Source organism: Stenella coeruleoalba (assembly GCF_951394435.1).
Source record: "Stenella coeruleoalba genome assembly, chromosome: 2".
Taxonomy (NCBI): Eukaryota; Metazoa; Chordata; class Mammalia; order Artiodactyla; family Delphinidae; genus Stenella; species Stenella coeruleoalba.
The window spans coordinates 84,187,265-84,202,358 of NC_137147.1; the positions used below are offsets into that span (position 1 = coordinate 84,187,265).

Genomic DNA, 15,094 nt, shown 5'->3' on the forward strand with positions numbered 1-15,094 from the left:
ACAAAAGGAACATGAAGGAGGTATCTGGGTACTGATAGTAACCAATTTTTTGGTTTGGGTGCCGGTTATAATCTTCACTTGGTGAAAATTCATCATACCGAATGCTTGTGATTTCTGCTCTTCCCTGTATGTATGTTATACTTCATTAAAAGTTTACTTTAAAAATATCCTGTGCATTGAGCAATTTTTTTGAGCAATTTTAATATTGGATTTTTGTCAGATACTTTTTCTCAAATAATACCATGATGAAAACTATTCCTGGATGGTAAATCCATGCAGGTTAAATTGACTACAGGGGACAGTACAGACCAGTTAAACTCTGCAAGAAAGTTATTACTGAAATTACTAGTTGGCTGTGTTGTTATATATCACTTTAAAAAAGATTACCTCTAGGGAATTCCCTGGCGGTCCAGTGGTTAGGACTCAGCGCTTTCACTGCCGGGGGCCCAGGTTCACTCCCTGGTTGGGGAACTAAGATCCCAAATGCCGCAAGGTGCAGCCAGAAATAAATAAATAAATAAACAAACAAACAAATAAATAAATAAGATTACCTATAAATTCTAAGAGATTGTTTCCTGAATGGTAGCCATTTATCTGCTTAAAAACTAAGTGCTTTTGAGACTCATTTTCTTCTTTGACTTCATCCAAGAGGGCAGATGATTTCAATATCCTGGATAAGCACTTACTTTGTACACAATGGTATCAGTCATTCCAGAATGGAGTTTCACAGAACCACGATGCCAGTCTAATTCTCATTCTTTTAGTAGATAACCTTTTTTTTTCCTCTCTGAAACCTTCAAATATCTCCTCCTGATGTTCTGAAATTTCACAAAGTTGTACCTTTTTGTAGGTTATTTTTCATTATTCATTGCTCAGTATCAGGTGAACCTTCTCAATCTAAAAATACATCCTTTAGGGAAGTCCCTGGCGGTCCAGTGGTTAAGACTCCACGCTTCCAATGCAGGGGGCGAGGGTTCAATCCCTGGTTGGGAAACTAAGATCCCACATGCTATGCAGCATGGCCAAAAAAAAAGTTAAAATATGTCCTTTAGCTGGAAAGTTTTCTTCTGCTATTTCTTTACTTCCTCCCCCTCTTATTTCTTTATTGATTTTCATGGCATTTCTGTTGGTTGGCTATTGGACCACCGTGACTCAATTTTCTCTCATATTTTCTGATTTTTTTCCATTGCTTTCTGACAGATATCCTTGAATTTATTTTGTAGACCTTTTGATGAACTTATCCACAGTCATATTTTTAATTTCCAAGAAACTATCTCGTTCTCTGACCTCTGCTCTATCATAGTAGCTTATTTTTGTTTTACAGATGCAAGAACTTATCAAATATCTATTGCGTTACTTACTAGAATCTTTCAGAACTCCTTTTTGTTCCCTGAATTATGATTATCTCTATTCATCTTGATCCTACTTTTTTATGTTATTGATTTTCCCAAAATGCCAGTAAGTGTTGGTTGTCGATTCATATTTATGAAAAAGTGTGGATGGATTACTGTAGAAAACTGGCATGGGCTTGTTTGTGGTTGCTTTCTCCACAGGTCTTTGCCTGGATGGAAGGACTGACTTCAAGCCCTCTATACTCTGAGCAGGGCCAGTAAGTTGCTAGACCTCACTTTAGGGCATACGGTCAGGGAGCAAGGGGACAAATTTGCAACTCTCTTCCCCAAATAAAAGGACTGTGTTCCTGGGGAGCCAGCCTCCAACACTTGGCCGAAACCCTGCCCAGGTGGATCTTTCAGTTTCTTTCCATAGCAGTTCTCCATTTTTATCCTGGGGACAAATGGTTTTATATTCTTGGGATGGGTCCTGGCAACAGTGGGCAGCTGACCCATTCTTAAGAGTTCCTTTAATTAGTTTTTGTAACTGCTACTTCCCTCACCTGGCAAACCTGAAAAAAAATTGTATTACCAAGACAAAAAAAATCATTTTTATCAATTTAATTTAAAATATCAAATGTTTTAGATAACGGAAATTATTATCATTTCAATGTTAATAAATATAAATAATTACATAATAAATACAAATAGTAAATGATTTATCTCTATTATACTAAAATGTGGAAAACTTTTTTTAAAAATTAATTAATTATTTTATTTATTTGGTTGTGCCAGGTCCCAGTTGCGGCTCCAGGCCTCCTTAGTTGCAGCAGGTGACCTCCTTAGTTGTGGCATGCAAACTCTTAGTTGCAGCATGCATGTAGGATCTAGTTCCCTGACCAGCGATCGAACCCGGGCCCCCTGCATTGGGAGCGTGGAGTCTTATCCACTGCGCCACCAGGGAAGTCCCCAGAAAACTGTTTTCTTAATTGAACGTGTGTTCCTACAGGTATGTCCAACTAGCAGACTTTAATGTCCTCATTATGTATGTTATCTAAGCATCTACCCTGGGTGCTTAAAATATAAGAAGTTAACTTTGAGGCTACATCTCTGTATAAGAGAAAGAACTTGGCATCTACCTTGGGTCCTTAAAATATAAGAAGTTAACTATGAGGTTACATCTCTGTATAAGAGAAAACTTTCACAGTGAAGATCAGTGTAGAGGGTTGGCATTTCTGGTTACTGAGGTCTCTAAAACTGGTTTCCCAGAGCATCTCTGTGCTTGTACATATCTGGAAAACAATTCTTCATTGTGAATTTTTTGGCCATAAAAAATGCCATTATACATGGTTCTGCCTACTACCAGTAATAATGTCTTAATCCTCAAGGAAGATTTTCCTAGGTATACTATGAGATAGAATATAATATTGGTATGTTTTTTAATGAGCACACAAAAATTTGCATTTTGAATGAATTATAACACTTGTGGTATGTGAGCTGCTTGGAGTATTTCTTTTTCTCCATTAGATTTGTGTTGGCAGACAAATTTGAGAAGCTGAGTTCTAGAGGTAGTGTCCAGATGATCTCCATTCCACTATAGAACAACCAGCAATAATAAACTGTACATTGTTTGACAGTTTATAAACTATTTTTTATACCCTTTCATTTTTATATTTATATTTTCAACTGTATTCCCCTTGATCTTATAGACCCCATTTTATATACAATCTAATTTCTAAGAGTAAAGTTTAAAAGTGTCATAAGACAAGGTTTAGGTCCTTATTGACATTGGAAATCCACGACTAGATTCTTCATTGAGACCCAAGGGGTTAGGCTAGGTTGTGGACTCAGCACCTGATACTAGGCCTGGTATTTAAACTGTATCTTTTTGCAGCTAAAATTACTTAAGCTCATTAGACATTAAACTGAGGTATGTGGCCTTGCAATTCAAATCAGCCTTAATCTTCATTTAAAAGGGACTAATTATTGTTTCTTAACCTCTGTCAAAGAGGAACTACATTGTGTTGATAATGTAGACTTTGTATTATAGAACACATTATATAATAAGAGCTTAGTACATGTTTGTTGAATTAAACAATCAGGACCTCAGTAATTTTCCTTCTTTCATCATTTTAAGCAAACTAGTTATCTTATGAATGGCTTCTTCTAATTCATTAACTGATATAAAAATTATTACCCTAAATGATGAAAGAAGATTAGAATCTGGAGTTATTGTACCAGAACTTTGTGCTTAGTCCCCTGGGTCATTTTCTACGCCTGTAGAAAATGACCAGATGTGGTGGAGATGAGCTTGTTGAATTAATTAAGCACCCTGTCAATGTTAAACCACGAGAGGACCAGAGAGTTGAAGGCTCCTGGGTAAAATACGAACATTTCATTAGCTTCTAGTGCAAAGAGGGTGAAGGAATAAGTTTTATCTCTTCTGTTAGTAAATGTCTTGAAGGCAGGAATCACCTTTTGAGTTTGTATTCCTTTTCCCCCCTTTTTATCTGGAAATAATTTCAAACTTACAGAAAAGTTGCAAGAATAATGCAAAGAACTTCATATACTCGATACCCACATTTGCCACTTGTTAACATTTTGCCACATACTTCAGTGTGTATTCCTTATAACAAGGACATTCTCATTTCAAAATCAAGAAATTTAGCATTTTGATACAGTACTATTATATAATATTCCATATTCTATATGGTCCATATTCCATTTTTACCTGTTGGCTCAGTATTGTCCTTCATAACAGTTGTTTTTCCTAGTCTAGGATCATGCATTGAGTTCAGTTGTATGTCTCTTAAGTCCTCTTTGATCTAGAACAATGCTCTGCCTTTCTCTGTCCTTTATGACATTGATATTTTGTACATATATTGTCTTTGTTGTAGGTAGCTTTATATTTTTGGCACAGAATATCAACCAAAGAATTTTTTTAAAAACAGTTACTGAACACTTTTTGGGAGAGCACCTTTCAAAAAGTTTATGTACTATGGGAAAGAAGTGTGGTTTTTTAGGAAAAAGAACATGTGCTTTGACTTACAGACTTAGATTTAAATTGCAGTTCTGCCACTTTTTACCTCTGTAGCACTGGACGTGTTACTTTATCTCACTGACTCTCAATTTCCTCTGCTCTGGGTCTTCCCTGGGAGTCCAGTGGTTAAGACACTGTGCTCCCATTGCAGGGGGCATGGGTTCGATCCCTGGTCAGGGAACTAAGATCTCGCATGCCACATGGCACGGCCCAAAAAAAAAAAATCAATTTCCTCAGCTCTACAAGTGGTGACATAAAGAAATGAGATGAAGTATATAAACAGAGTTAGAATGGCACATAATGTATATACAGTGAATGATAACTAACAATATTCACTTCAACAGACTTCAAGTTCTGAGAGGATGACTGCTCTTGCCATATTCTGTGGTTAAATACTTCTAGTCTGTAGAAGGCAATGGAGAAAAGGCCAGTCAGTTAGTTGTCATATTTTATGCTTTTTTTTTTTTAGCTGCACCAGACCTTAGTTGTGGCACATGGGATGTTTAGTTGCAGCATGTGGGATCTTTTAGTTGCGGCATACAGGATCTAGTTCCCTGACCAGGGATTGAACTCAGGCCCCCTGCACTGGGAGCGTGGAATCTTAACCACTGGATCACCAGGGAAGTCCCTGTCGTGTTTTATTCTCTACTTAGATGTAAATATCACCTAAGAATTCCTTGCATTTCATAAGTGCTGTATATCTTCTTATCAAGGGTACAGAGGGCCCTCTGAATTTTTCCTCCCATATTCAACTCTGCAGTGTTTGATACTTTGCAGTTGCTCTTCATTCTCCAAACTTACTAAGTACAAAATAGTAATGTTCAAGGAATCATTTACAGGGACAGCTTAGTATTTGCTTGTCAGTTGGTTTACTGACATAACCTGTGTGCTGAATTCACTAGAATGTGGCATAGTCAAACCTGGCTTCTTCCACTCCAGAGCTGGTGCAAGAAACACTTGGCAGCTATTAAAGTGCTATTCTTTGCAGTTATTTGGTATAATTTGCCACAGAAGTAAATTCCAGGAGGTAATATCCTTGCTAGGTTGTACTCTAGCATGACTGAAGGAGTTCATGCTAAGGGCCAATGGTCTCTAACCCAAGGTGATTCTCTTGGCAGCCGGGAAGACTTTCAGCGGATTCCAGAACTTGCCATCAACCCACTGGGGGACCGGATCATCAACGCCTTCTTTCCAGAGGGGTGAGTCCCTGCATTTATTGGGCTTCCTTTCTGAGGCTAATCTGGAATGTTGCTATCGGTTGGGTCATCTCAGACCATGATCCTCCTGATTACATTAGGCCTCTCTAACTCGATCATATCTAAAATATCTCTACCCTCATCCTTGTTTTAAACTTCAGATAGGTCTATTAGCCCATCTTCAAAGTTGTCTTTAATCTCTGTTTATCTTTGATGTAAAACTAAACATTTTTAAAACTTTTATTTGGAAATAATTTCAATTTACAGAAAAGTTGCAAAATTTGCAAACAGTATGAGGAACACCTGTACATCTTTTACCCAGAAGCATCTGTTGTATTGTTAACATTTTGCCTCATTTGTGTATGCTCTCTGTCTCAGTCCTAGCTAATAAAAACTTCATTCAGGCCACATACATAATTACTACAAATTTTCTAGTAGTCACATTTAAAAAGTAAAAATAAACACGTTACATTAATTTTGGATGAACAAGTTAAATTAACTTTGGCAATATATATTTTATTTAGCCTGATATATCCAAAATATTATTCAATATGTTATCAATATTTTAAAAGTATTATTATATTGTATATTCTTTTTCATATTAAGTCTTTGAAATCTAGTGTGTAATTTATACTTACCACACCTATCAAGTGCTGTAATAATATTAATATAAAATATTATGTATTCTTTTTTCCAGCTTTATTGAGATGTGACTGACATATAACATTGTATAAGTTTAAGGTATACAACATAGTGATTTTATACATGTATAGATTGAAAAATGATAGCCACAATAATATTAATTAACACATTCATCACCTCACATAGTTACTTTTTTCTTTTTTTTCTTTTTATTTTTTAGTTACTTTTTCTTGTGATGAGAACTTTTACCTCTCTTAGCAACTTTCAAAGGTACAATGCAGTGTTGTTAACTATAGTCACTTTGCTGTACATTTCGTCCCCAGAATGTATTCATCTTATAACTAGAGGTTTGTACCCTTTGACCACCTTCATCTATTTCCCTCATTACCTATTGTATTCTAATATATTACTGATAGTCCAATTTTATCAGTTTATCCAACAATCTTTTTAGCATGTCCCCTTCCTCCAGTATAGGATCCCAGTCTGGCTCAGTTGTCATATCTCTTTAGCCTCCTTTAATCCAGAACATTGCTTTACATTTCTTTTACGACATCAACTATGGATATAGTTCCCCTAACACACACACACTCTCTCAAACAGATTTAGGTTTGTGTAATGTAAAACTAGGCTTTTGATATGCTTCACTAACCTAATACACTGCCTTCAAAGTGCTGAGTCAATATTTACTGATTCAATTAGGTACGGTTTCCTGAATAAAGCTTATCATATAATCTTGTTTTAAGTAATCTCTTTAACAATGTCTTCCTGGTTCCTTGTGACTTGTTTATTTGACCCAGAGGACTTTAAAATGTTATATGTTTGCCAGTTCTTAGTAATGAGACTAAGTGTCAGTGAGTGCACCATCAGATAAAACACGTGGAGAGGAAATTTTAGAACTCTGAATTGAGAGCAAAGGAATTTGCAAGTTGAGAAGACGGTCACTCAGTAAATTTGAGTGACAGTCAAAGGGGAAGACTAGCAGCCAGTTCATGTGAAGATAGGACTCAATCAGACTGAGACCTGCCCTTTTCAGATTCATGGTGACCATGAGTAATCACTTACACTTCCTCATTTTCTGATTTTTTTTTCTCTCCCTGAAATGCCCGTTTGTTTCAGGTGTGGTTTTAGTGCTGAATTCTTGCCTTTTTTCACTTCCTTTTTTTAGCCCTTGCAGAGAACTGTCTGGAGATAACTTTCACTGCTCTTTTGTATCCAAACCTTTTGCAATGAAAAGTAAACCCCGTAGAGTCATTTTGCCAGCTTTTTTTTTAAGTGTTCCCTAGTCACCATTGATTATTTGAAGAAGCAGCTTGTGGAAAGCTGTTTTGTAAAGGCCAGACCACCTTTGTTGTGACTACAGTGTTGTCTCTCATCCTTTTCACTGATCTCTTTCTTGCTAAGGACACAATGTGTGCTGATGTACTTGAGGTATATATGAGGAGGCTGAGGATGGCGCTGGACTACACTGCTCGGCTCTTAGCATGCTGCACCTCTACTTCTTGCTCTAATCAGATACAGATATTTGGCTTCTGGGTTTTTTGTTTTTCTCTGGTCATATTTAGGTTCAATTTGTTTTTAAAGAATGAGATTTGAAAGTAAGACATTGGTATTTAGTTCCCTTTTACTCAGAGACATGCCAGTGATATATGTACTCATTTATCTGTTTGTTCTAGCATGTGACTCAGATCTTATTACACATTCCTTGATTCCTCAGCCCTTACTCACATTTTTTAGAGATAACGCTCCATTAGCAGTATAGCTACCTTAAAGAGTGAAAGGTCATTCCTTTGGGTACAAGCGGCTCACAAGCTAGCCTTTGAACTCTACCTTTACAAGGTCTCTGATCTCTGTGTTTGCTGGCACTTAGGAGACCCGACATACCACATCTATTCAATGGGAGCAAAGACTCAGATGTATTTTTAGGTAGCCACAGGAACCAGGCAACCTGTTCTTTCCATGACTGCCTTAGATAAATAGCTATGTCACATGGGACATTCTCTTTTAATATTAAAAACATTCTTTATTCATTCAAGTTTTAGAATTATTTCTTACAGGGTTACTGATTAGCCTGTGGTGTGATAAAAAGATTTTCTCTAATCTTAAGTACCCAAAAAGCTTTATACACAAAGTTCTTTCAAAACATGAGGAAAATATCTATCCAATTATGAGGGAATAATAAAATCATGATACAGCCACACAATTATTATGCAGATGGTTTAAATGTTTCAAAGTGTTTATACTGATTGTAGACATGCCTAAAAGTTTAAAAAAAGCAAGCTACAAAATTATGCAGTATGTTCACAATTATCCAAAAAACATAGAAAAATTACTGGGAGATATATTAACAATGATTGTGATTGATTGGTAGAACTAGAAGTGGTATTTTTCTCTTTTCTTTTTATCATATTTCCAAAAATGTATTTATTGCTTCTATAACTAAATAAACTTTATTTCAAAAGCAGCTTTTACATAATATGCCTTAACGTTAAAATATCGCTAGGTACGTGTGACTGCAGGGGAGACATGAGAGGTGGTTAGGGAGACACTGGGTTGAAATGACTTAACTTGCTGTTTGCTGCAGAGTCTGAAGCCAGTGAGTTCAAGTTCTGGCTTGTCTGATAGCACAGCCCTGCTGCTACTTGAAATCCTCTTTGGGAAAAGAGAAGTAAATTCAATAGGTAACTGACTCTGGTAAGTCCTGTTACCTCTCTAAGTCTGGTTAATAATTTGTAAAGTAAGAATAAAACCTCACAAGCTTGTGGCAAGACTTAACTGAAGATATTTTATGAGCCCTAAAGTACCATGTGTATGGAAAGAGACCTCATTAAATGGACTTTCAGGCCACTCTAGCTAAACCTGTTAATGTATTGAATTCATAAGAAATAATCACCTTGCGTTGACTGACAAGATGTTCTTTTTGTTATCTTTCCTGATCAGAGAGGACCAGGTAAACTTCCGCGGATTCATGAGGACCTTGGCTCATTTCCGACCCATTGAGGATAATGAAAAGAGCAAAGATGTGAATGGACCAGAACCACTCAACAGCCGAAGCAACAAACTGCACTGTAAGGAGATAAAGTCTTCTGGCTTAAAATATTTGCTTTTCATTTCTCACAAATCATTTATTTACTCATTCATTCACTGAACAAGCATTTATTCTAACATAGTGGTTAAGAGCTCAGACCCTGGAGCTAAACTGGCTGGATTTGACTTAATTAATTAATTTATCTATTTATTTTTGGCTGCGTTGGGTCTTCATTGCCATGCACCGGCTTTCTCTAGTTGCGGCGAGCAGGGGCTACTCTTTGTTGCGGTGCACGGGCTTCTCATTGCAGTGGCTTCTCTTTTTGTGGAGCATGGGCTCTAGGTGCGCAGGCTGCAGTAGTTGTGGCACACGGGCTCTAGAGCGCAGGCTTAGTAGCTGTGACGCACGGGCTTAGTTGCTCCACAGCGTGTGGGATCTTCCCGGACCAGGGATCGAATCCGTGTCCCCTGCATTGGCAGGTGGATTCTTAACCACTGTGCCATCAGGGAAGTCCCAACTGGCTGGATTTGAATCCCAGCTCTGCCACTTTTTGGCCCTGTGTCTTTGGGCAAGTTACTTAAAATCTTTGGGCCTCAGTTTCCTTTTCTGTAAAATGAGATATTAAGGGGTTTCAAACAGGAAGGTTTGAAGGCAATAAGAGTTAGCTGCTAATATATCCTGTGTGCCAGGTACTGTGATAAGTGCTAGAGTGACAACAGTGAGAAAGACCCATCCCACCTTAGAATTTGATAGATACTGGGATATGACTTAAGTAGGGGTGGACAGCTAGGTTAGTGCAAGACTTAATTTTTGTCTCCATGCCTCTTGCCGCCTTTCCTTGGATATTTGTTAATTTCCCTCTGCCCTTTGTTGGTTCATGTATGATATTGCCTAATCCCTTACAATACTTCTCCAAGAAATTAAATTTAAATTTCTCTTTTCCTTCAACACAAGTTGAAACTGAAATTGTATTGAACTGGGGACTTCCCTGGTAGTCCAGTGGTTAAGACTCCGCGTTTCCACTGCAGGGGGCATGGGTTTGATCCCTGGTCGGGGAACTAAGATTCCGTATTCCACGTGGCACAGCCAAAAAAAAGAAAAGAAAAGAAAAGAAATTGTATTGAATTGATTGAGCCCTAGCTTCTCTTGCTTGGGTGCACAGTGAAGTCTATGAAGCCACAGAATAAATGGGGCCCATCAAGTTTTTTTGTTTTTGTTTTTTAATTAATTAATTTATGCCCATCAAGTTTTTACTGAACGATTTAAAGAAAAATTAAAAGGCTTTTTAATATTGAAACAAATATAGATAAACTATAGAATATAATGCCAGATTTACATACATTTGAAAGATAGTACATGAAACTTAAACTTTTAATTTGTAGCGCTTGGGCCATATCCACAGATCTCCCTTGCTTATAGGAGTGTGAGTTCACTCCTCTGTATTTCAGGTAAAGAGTTTGAGAAATACTAAAATAAGTTTTGTTCTATAAGACAGGGAAGATTTTTGAACCAAAATAATAAAACACTGCTTTTCTTTACCACAATATCAATACCTTAATGAAGAGTGGAAAATTTAAGTACAAAGAAAACTAAATATAAAAGAAAATAGAATTCTAATGAATTGTTCTCAAATTTATTGGATACTTTATGTTTATTAGTGAATTTCACTTTCTTCTTTCAAGACTAAATACTGTTTGAGACAAAGCCTTGTGTCTTAATGTTTTATGAGCTTTAGTATATATTTATTACATGTTTGCCTGATGCTGGCATTAATGTAGTAGAAATTTTCTCATTTAAAATGTTGTCAGACCAGGAGTTGATCAGTAATTGAAAAAGTCAGCTAAAGCATAGAATCATAGAAAAGGATACATGGTTTAACATTTTAATTTACCTTATATTATTTAAAAACACATTCACTGGCCAGTCTTTAGATGTAGGACCAAGAGTTGTTTTGTTTTGTTTTGGTAAAGTTCTGTTGATGGGAGGTGTGTGACATTTTTGTGTAGAACACATCTATAATGTATAGTCTAAGGTTTCTAGTTGCAGTTTCTTTTCAGTGGAAAGAGAACTTAAAGGTACTTATAAAGCATTCTGAGAATAGAATCTTCCTGCTGTTAACATTTTTTCCTTGATCTTTTGCAGTTGTCCTGCCACACATACTTTAGCAACAGTTTGGTGGGGTTTTTTTCTTCAGTGCCTTAATATTGAGCCTTTCAAAAGCAGTCAATCTAATATTCATTTAAAAATAACTTTATTTTCACACATTTCATTTCTTCTAAAATTATGTAGTTTTATGAAAAGTACAAATAGCACAGTTCTAGGACAGTTGACACACCTGACTCTCGGTAAGCATCCAACTCAGCAGGTGGAGTAGGCACTCCAGAGTCGCCCATTGGCTACAACTATGCAGTGTGCTGCCATATCAGCTAGAACGATTTGCAGAGGGGAGGGGGAGCATCTGTGAATCCAGTGAGTCGGTTAAGAAGACAGTTAGGAAACATTGTGTGCTAGGGACTTCCCTGGTGGCGCAGTGGTTAAGAATCCGCCTGCTAATGCAGAGGACACGGGTTTGAGCCCTGGTCTGGGAAGATCCCACATGCCGCAGAGCAACTAAGCCTGTGCACCAGAACTACTGAGCCTGTGCGCCTAGAGCCTGCACATTGCAACGAAGAGTAGCCCCTGCTCGCCACAACTAGAGAAAGCCTGTGCGCAGCAACGAAGACCCAAGGCAGCCAAAAATAAATAAATAAATAAATAAATAAATAAATTTATAAAAAAGACAACATTCTGTGCTCTACGAAACTATGCTTGCTTTTCTAATCCAGGATTAGAGGAGGCTTTAAAGGTTATCAGGTATAACACAGACCTGTTACCTGAATTCCCTCTACAGCCTGGGCTCTACTTTTTTCAAGTCACGAATTCCCTTGGCAGTCTGGTGAATCCTGTCGATCCCATCTCGGAATGTTTGTGAATGCATAAAATGAAATACATAGGATTATAAAGGAAACCAATTATATTGAAATACAATGAACAAAATGTCAAAACAACTTTGTGATACAGTAATAAAGGTGTTTCTTTATTATACACTAAATAACAGGATATGACATTGGAGCCCTGTGGCTATGGAGCAGCTCTGTGTCTTGAATGTGGTGGTGGTTACATGAAACTACATAGGTGATAAAATTGCATAGAACTACACACACATGCACATACACACATGGTGAAATCCGAATAAACTCTGTGGATTGTACCTCTGTCAGTTTCCTGGTTTTGATGGTGTATTATAGTTATGCAAGATGCTACCATCAGGAGAGGCTGGGGTGAAGGGTATATGCAAAGTCTTGAGGAGATATTTGTACACCCACGTTCATGGTGGCATTATTCACAATAGCTAAAACAAGAAAGTAACCTAAGTGTTCATCAATGAGTGAACGGATAAGCAAATTCATTAATTCACATTGACCCTAAAGAAAATATTCCAGGTAACATTAGGGGATTTGGTAGTTACTTAGCGTATCAGTGAGGATGCCTTCAGCTGACTCAGCTGACTTCAACAGTAAGATGTATTATCTCACTTAACGAGTGAGGTGGGGCAAGCGTCAGGGTTGATTGTGTTGTCAAGGACCCAGGTTTTTCCTGTTGCTCTGCTCTGCCATCCTTCGGGTCTGTTTCATCCAAAGGCGTGGCTCCTCATGGTCACATGGTGGCTTTCAGTGGCAGCTGGGCTATGCGCTTCCCTATTCATATCTGACAGTGGGGAAAGAAAGACAGAGACAGAGAGACAGAATGCCCCCTGAAGCCATGGATGAGCTTCTTTTAGGAAGAAAGAAGGCCTGAATGCCACCGAAATGGCAGACTTTAGGGTGAGATAGAATAGTAAGTGCTGTGCAAGTTATGCATGGTTTTTACCATTACTTTAGTCTTGGCTTTCAGATCAACTTTTATAGGAAGCTGAACATGAATTCGAATTCTGTTGCATCCTGTATGTTAGGATCACATTCATGTAAGTAGACCAGTGAAACCAGAGCTACAGAGGAGTCCTGGATGTCTTCTTCTCTGTCTGTATTTTGGTTTTCTCTGAATTTCCCACAGAGCTGTGGAAGCAGTAAGACGGCACTTCTTGTTGTAGACTGAGAGCAACTGAACATCATACACCTAGCAACACATTTGCCACTAAGGCAAATTTGTTTATAGTCCATCTTCCTCAGAGAATAGTCTCTTCAGGGACTCTGAGAGCATGCTTTGTCCTATTTCTTTTTTATGCCACAGTGAAAGAATGTCAAGGACAATCAGCAAGGCTGAACTGTACCTATGTAGGCACAGGCCCAAGCACACATAGTACTACTGCTCTGTTTGTCTCCCAGGAGTGGTTTCCTTATTGTTCTCCTCTTCAGGTCAGTGAGGTTATAAAGTCTGATGTGGAAGGTACAACCCATGTTAGAATGCTCCAGGGCATGGTAAGCTTCCTTTTTGATGTTCTGATTGTCCTCTTAAATAGTTTACGTTTTTTATAACACATAATGAGTAATGTGGGAAATGAGTCTGCATGAAGATATTTTATCTGGACGATGAGGAATATTGGTGATGTGGAGTTTGGGAGAGTAGCCAAGAAGAAACTGAGCAGCATTATTCACAACAGCCAAAAGGTGGGAGCAACCCAAGTGTCCGTCAACATGAAAGGATACACAAAATGTGGTATATACATACAATGAAATATTATTCGGCCTTAAAAAAGGAAATTCTGTCACATGCTACAACATAGAAAAATTTACTTATGCTAAATAACAATAAGCCAGACACAAAAGGGTGAATATTATTTGATTCCTCCTCTGTGAGGTTCCTAGAGTAGTCAAATTCATAGAAAGTTGCCAGGGCCTAGAGGCAGGGGGAAATGGGGACTTATTAATGGGTCAAAATTTCAACTGGGGAAGATGAAGAAGTTCTGGAGATGGATGGTGGTGATGGTTACACAACAGTGTGAAAGTACTCAACTGTACACTTAAATTTTATGTTTATTTCACTATAGTGTTTTGGTTTTTTTTTAAGGAAGTAACCGTGATTAAAATGTAAAGGTTTGACTGAGATCATTCATTTGGTCTTTCATTAAGCAAATGTTTGAGCAACTCCTGTATGCCAGGCACTATTTTAGGCCCAGGATACAATGGTGCATAAATCAGATAAAGTCTTTGCTTTCAGAGATCTTACAATGTAATAAGGGAGACAGACTATATGGAAAAAGACGAATAAACAGGACTTATGATCGTGGCAAGTTTTGTGAAGGAAATGAATAAGGTAAGATGAGAGAGTGATGGGGGAGGGTGTCACTGCTTTAGAATGAGTGGTCAGGGAAACCTCTCTGAGGAGTTGAAACCCTAAGAATGAGCCAATCATGCCAAGAATAGCAGAAGAGTGCTCTAGGCAGAGGGGATGACTGGTGTAAAGGTCCTTGGGTAGAAATGAGTGCTTGGTGTTCAGAGAACAAAGCAGCGTTATCAAGAAAGAAGTGAGTGGTAGGAGAGGAGGGCAGAGAGGTGACGGCGGGTAGATGACACTGATTGAGCTCTTCCTGTGTGCCAGGCACTGTTTAAAGTGCCTTTTGTGTACTAACTCATTCAGTCCTCACAACCCTATGAGGTGGATTCTGTTACTCTCATTTTGCACCTCTTGGGCAACTGAGGCACAGAGAGATTAAGTAACTTGCTCACGTAGACATAGCTAGTAAGCAGTCAGACAGGACTTGGCAGAGTTAGAGTCTTAACCACTGTACTGTATTGCTCTGCCGTCAACAGCAGGAGCTCAGAGGAGGGGTCCAAGCTGGAGATGCACATTTGGGAGTCATCAACATTAGATGGCATTTAAA

General features: G+C 38.0%; 1 protein-coding gene across 1 annotated transcript in view; it reads left to right on the forward strand.

Moving 5' to 3' along the window:
- CHP1 (calcineurin like EF-hand protein 1) overlaps window positions 1–15,094 on the forward strand; it is a 37,109-nt gene that overhangs the window by 13,117 nt on the left and 8,898 nt on the right. The window contains exons 3-4 of the mRNA XM_079907823.1: window positions 5,490–5,570; window positions 9,147–9,274. Of these exons, the coding sequence (XP_079763949.1) occupies window positions 5,490–5,570; window positions 9,147–9,274 (209 nt within the window). The remainder of the gene's footprint in view (window positions 1–5,489; window positions 5,571–9,146; window positions 9,275–15,094) is intronic.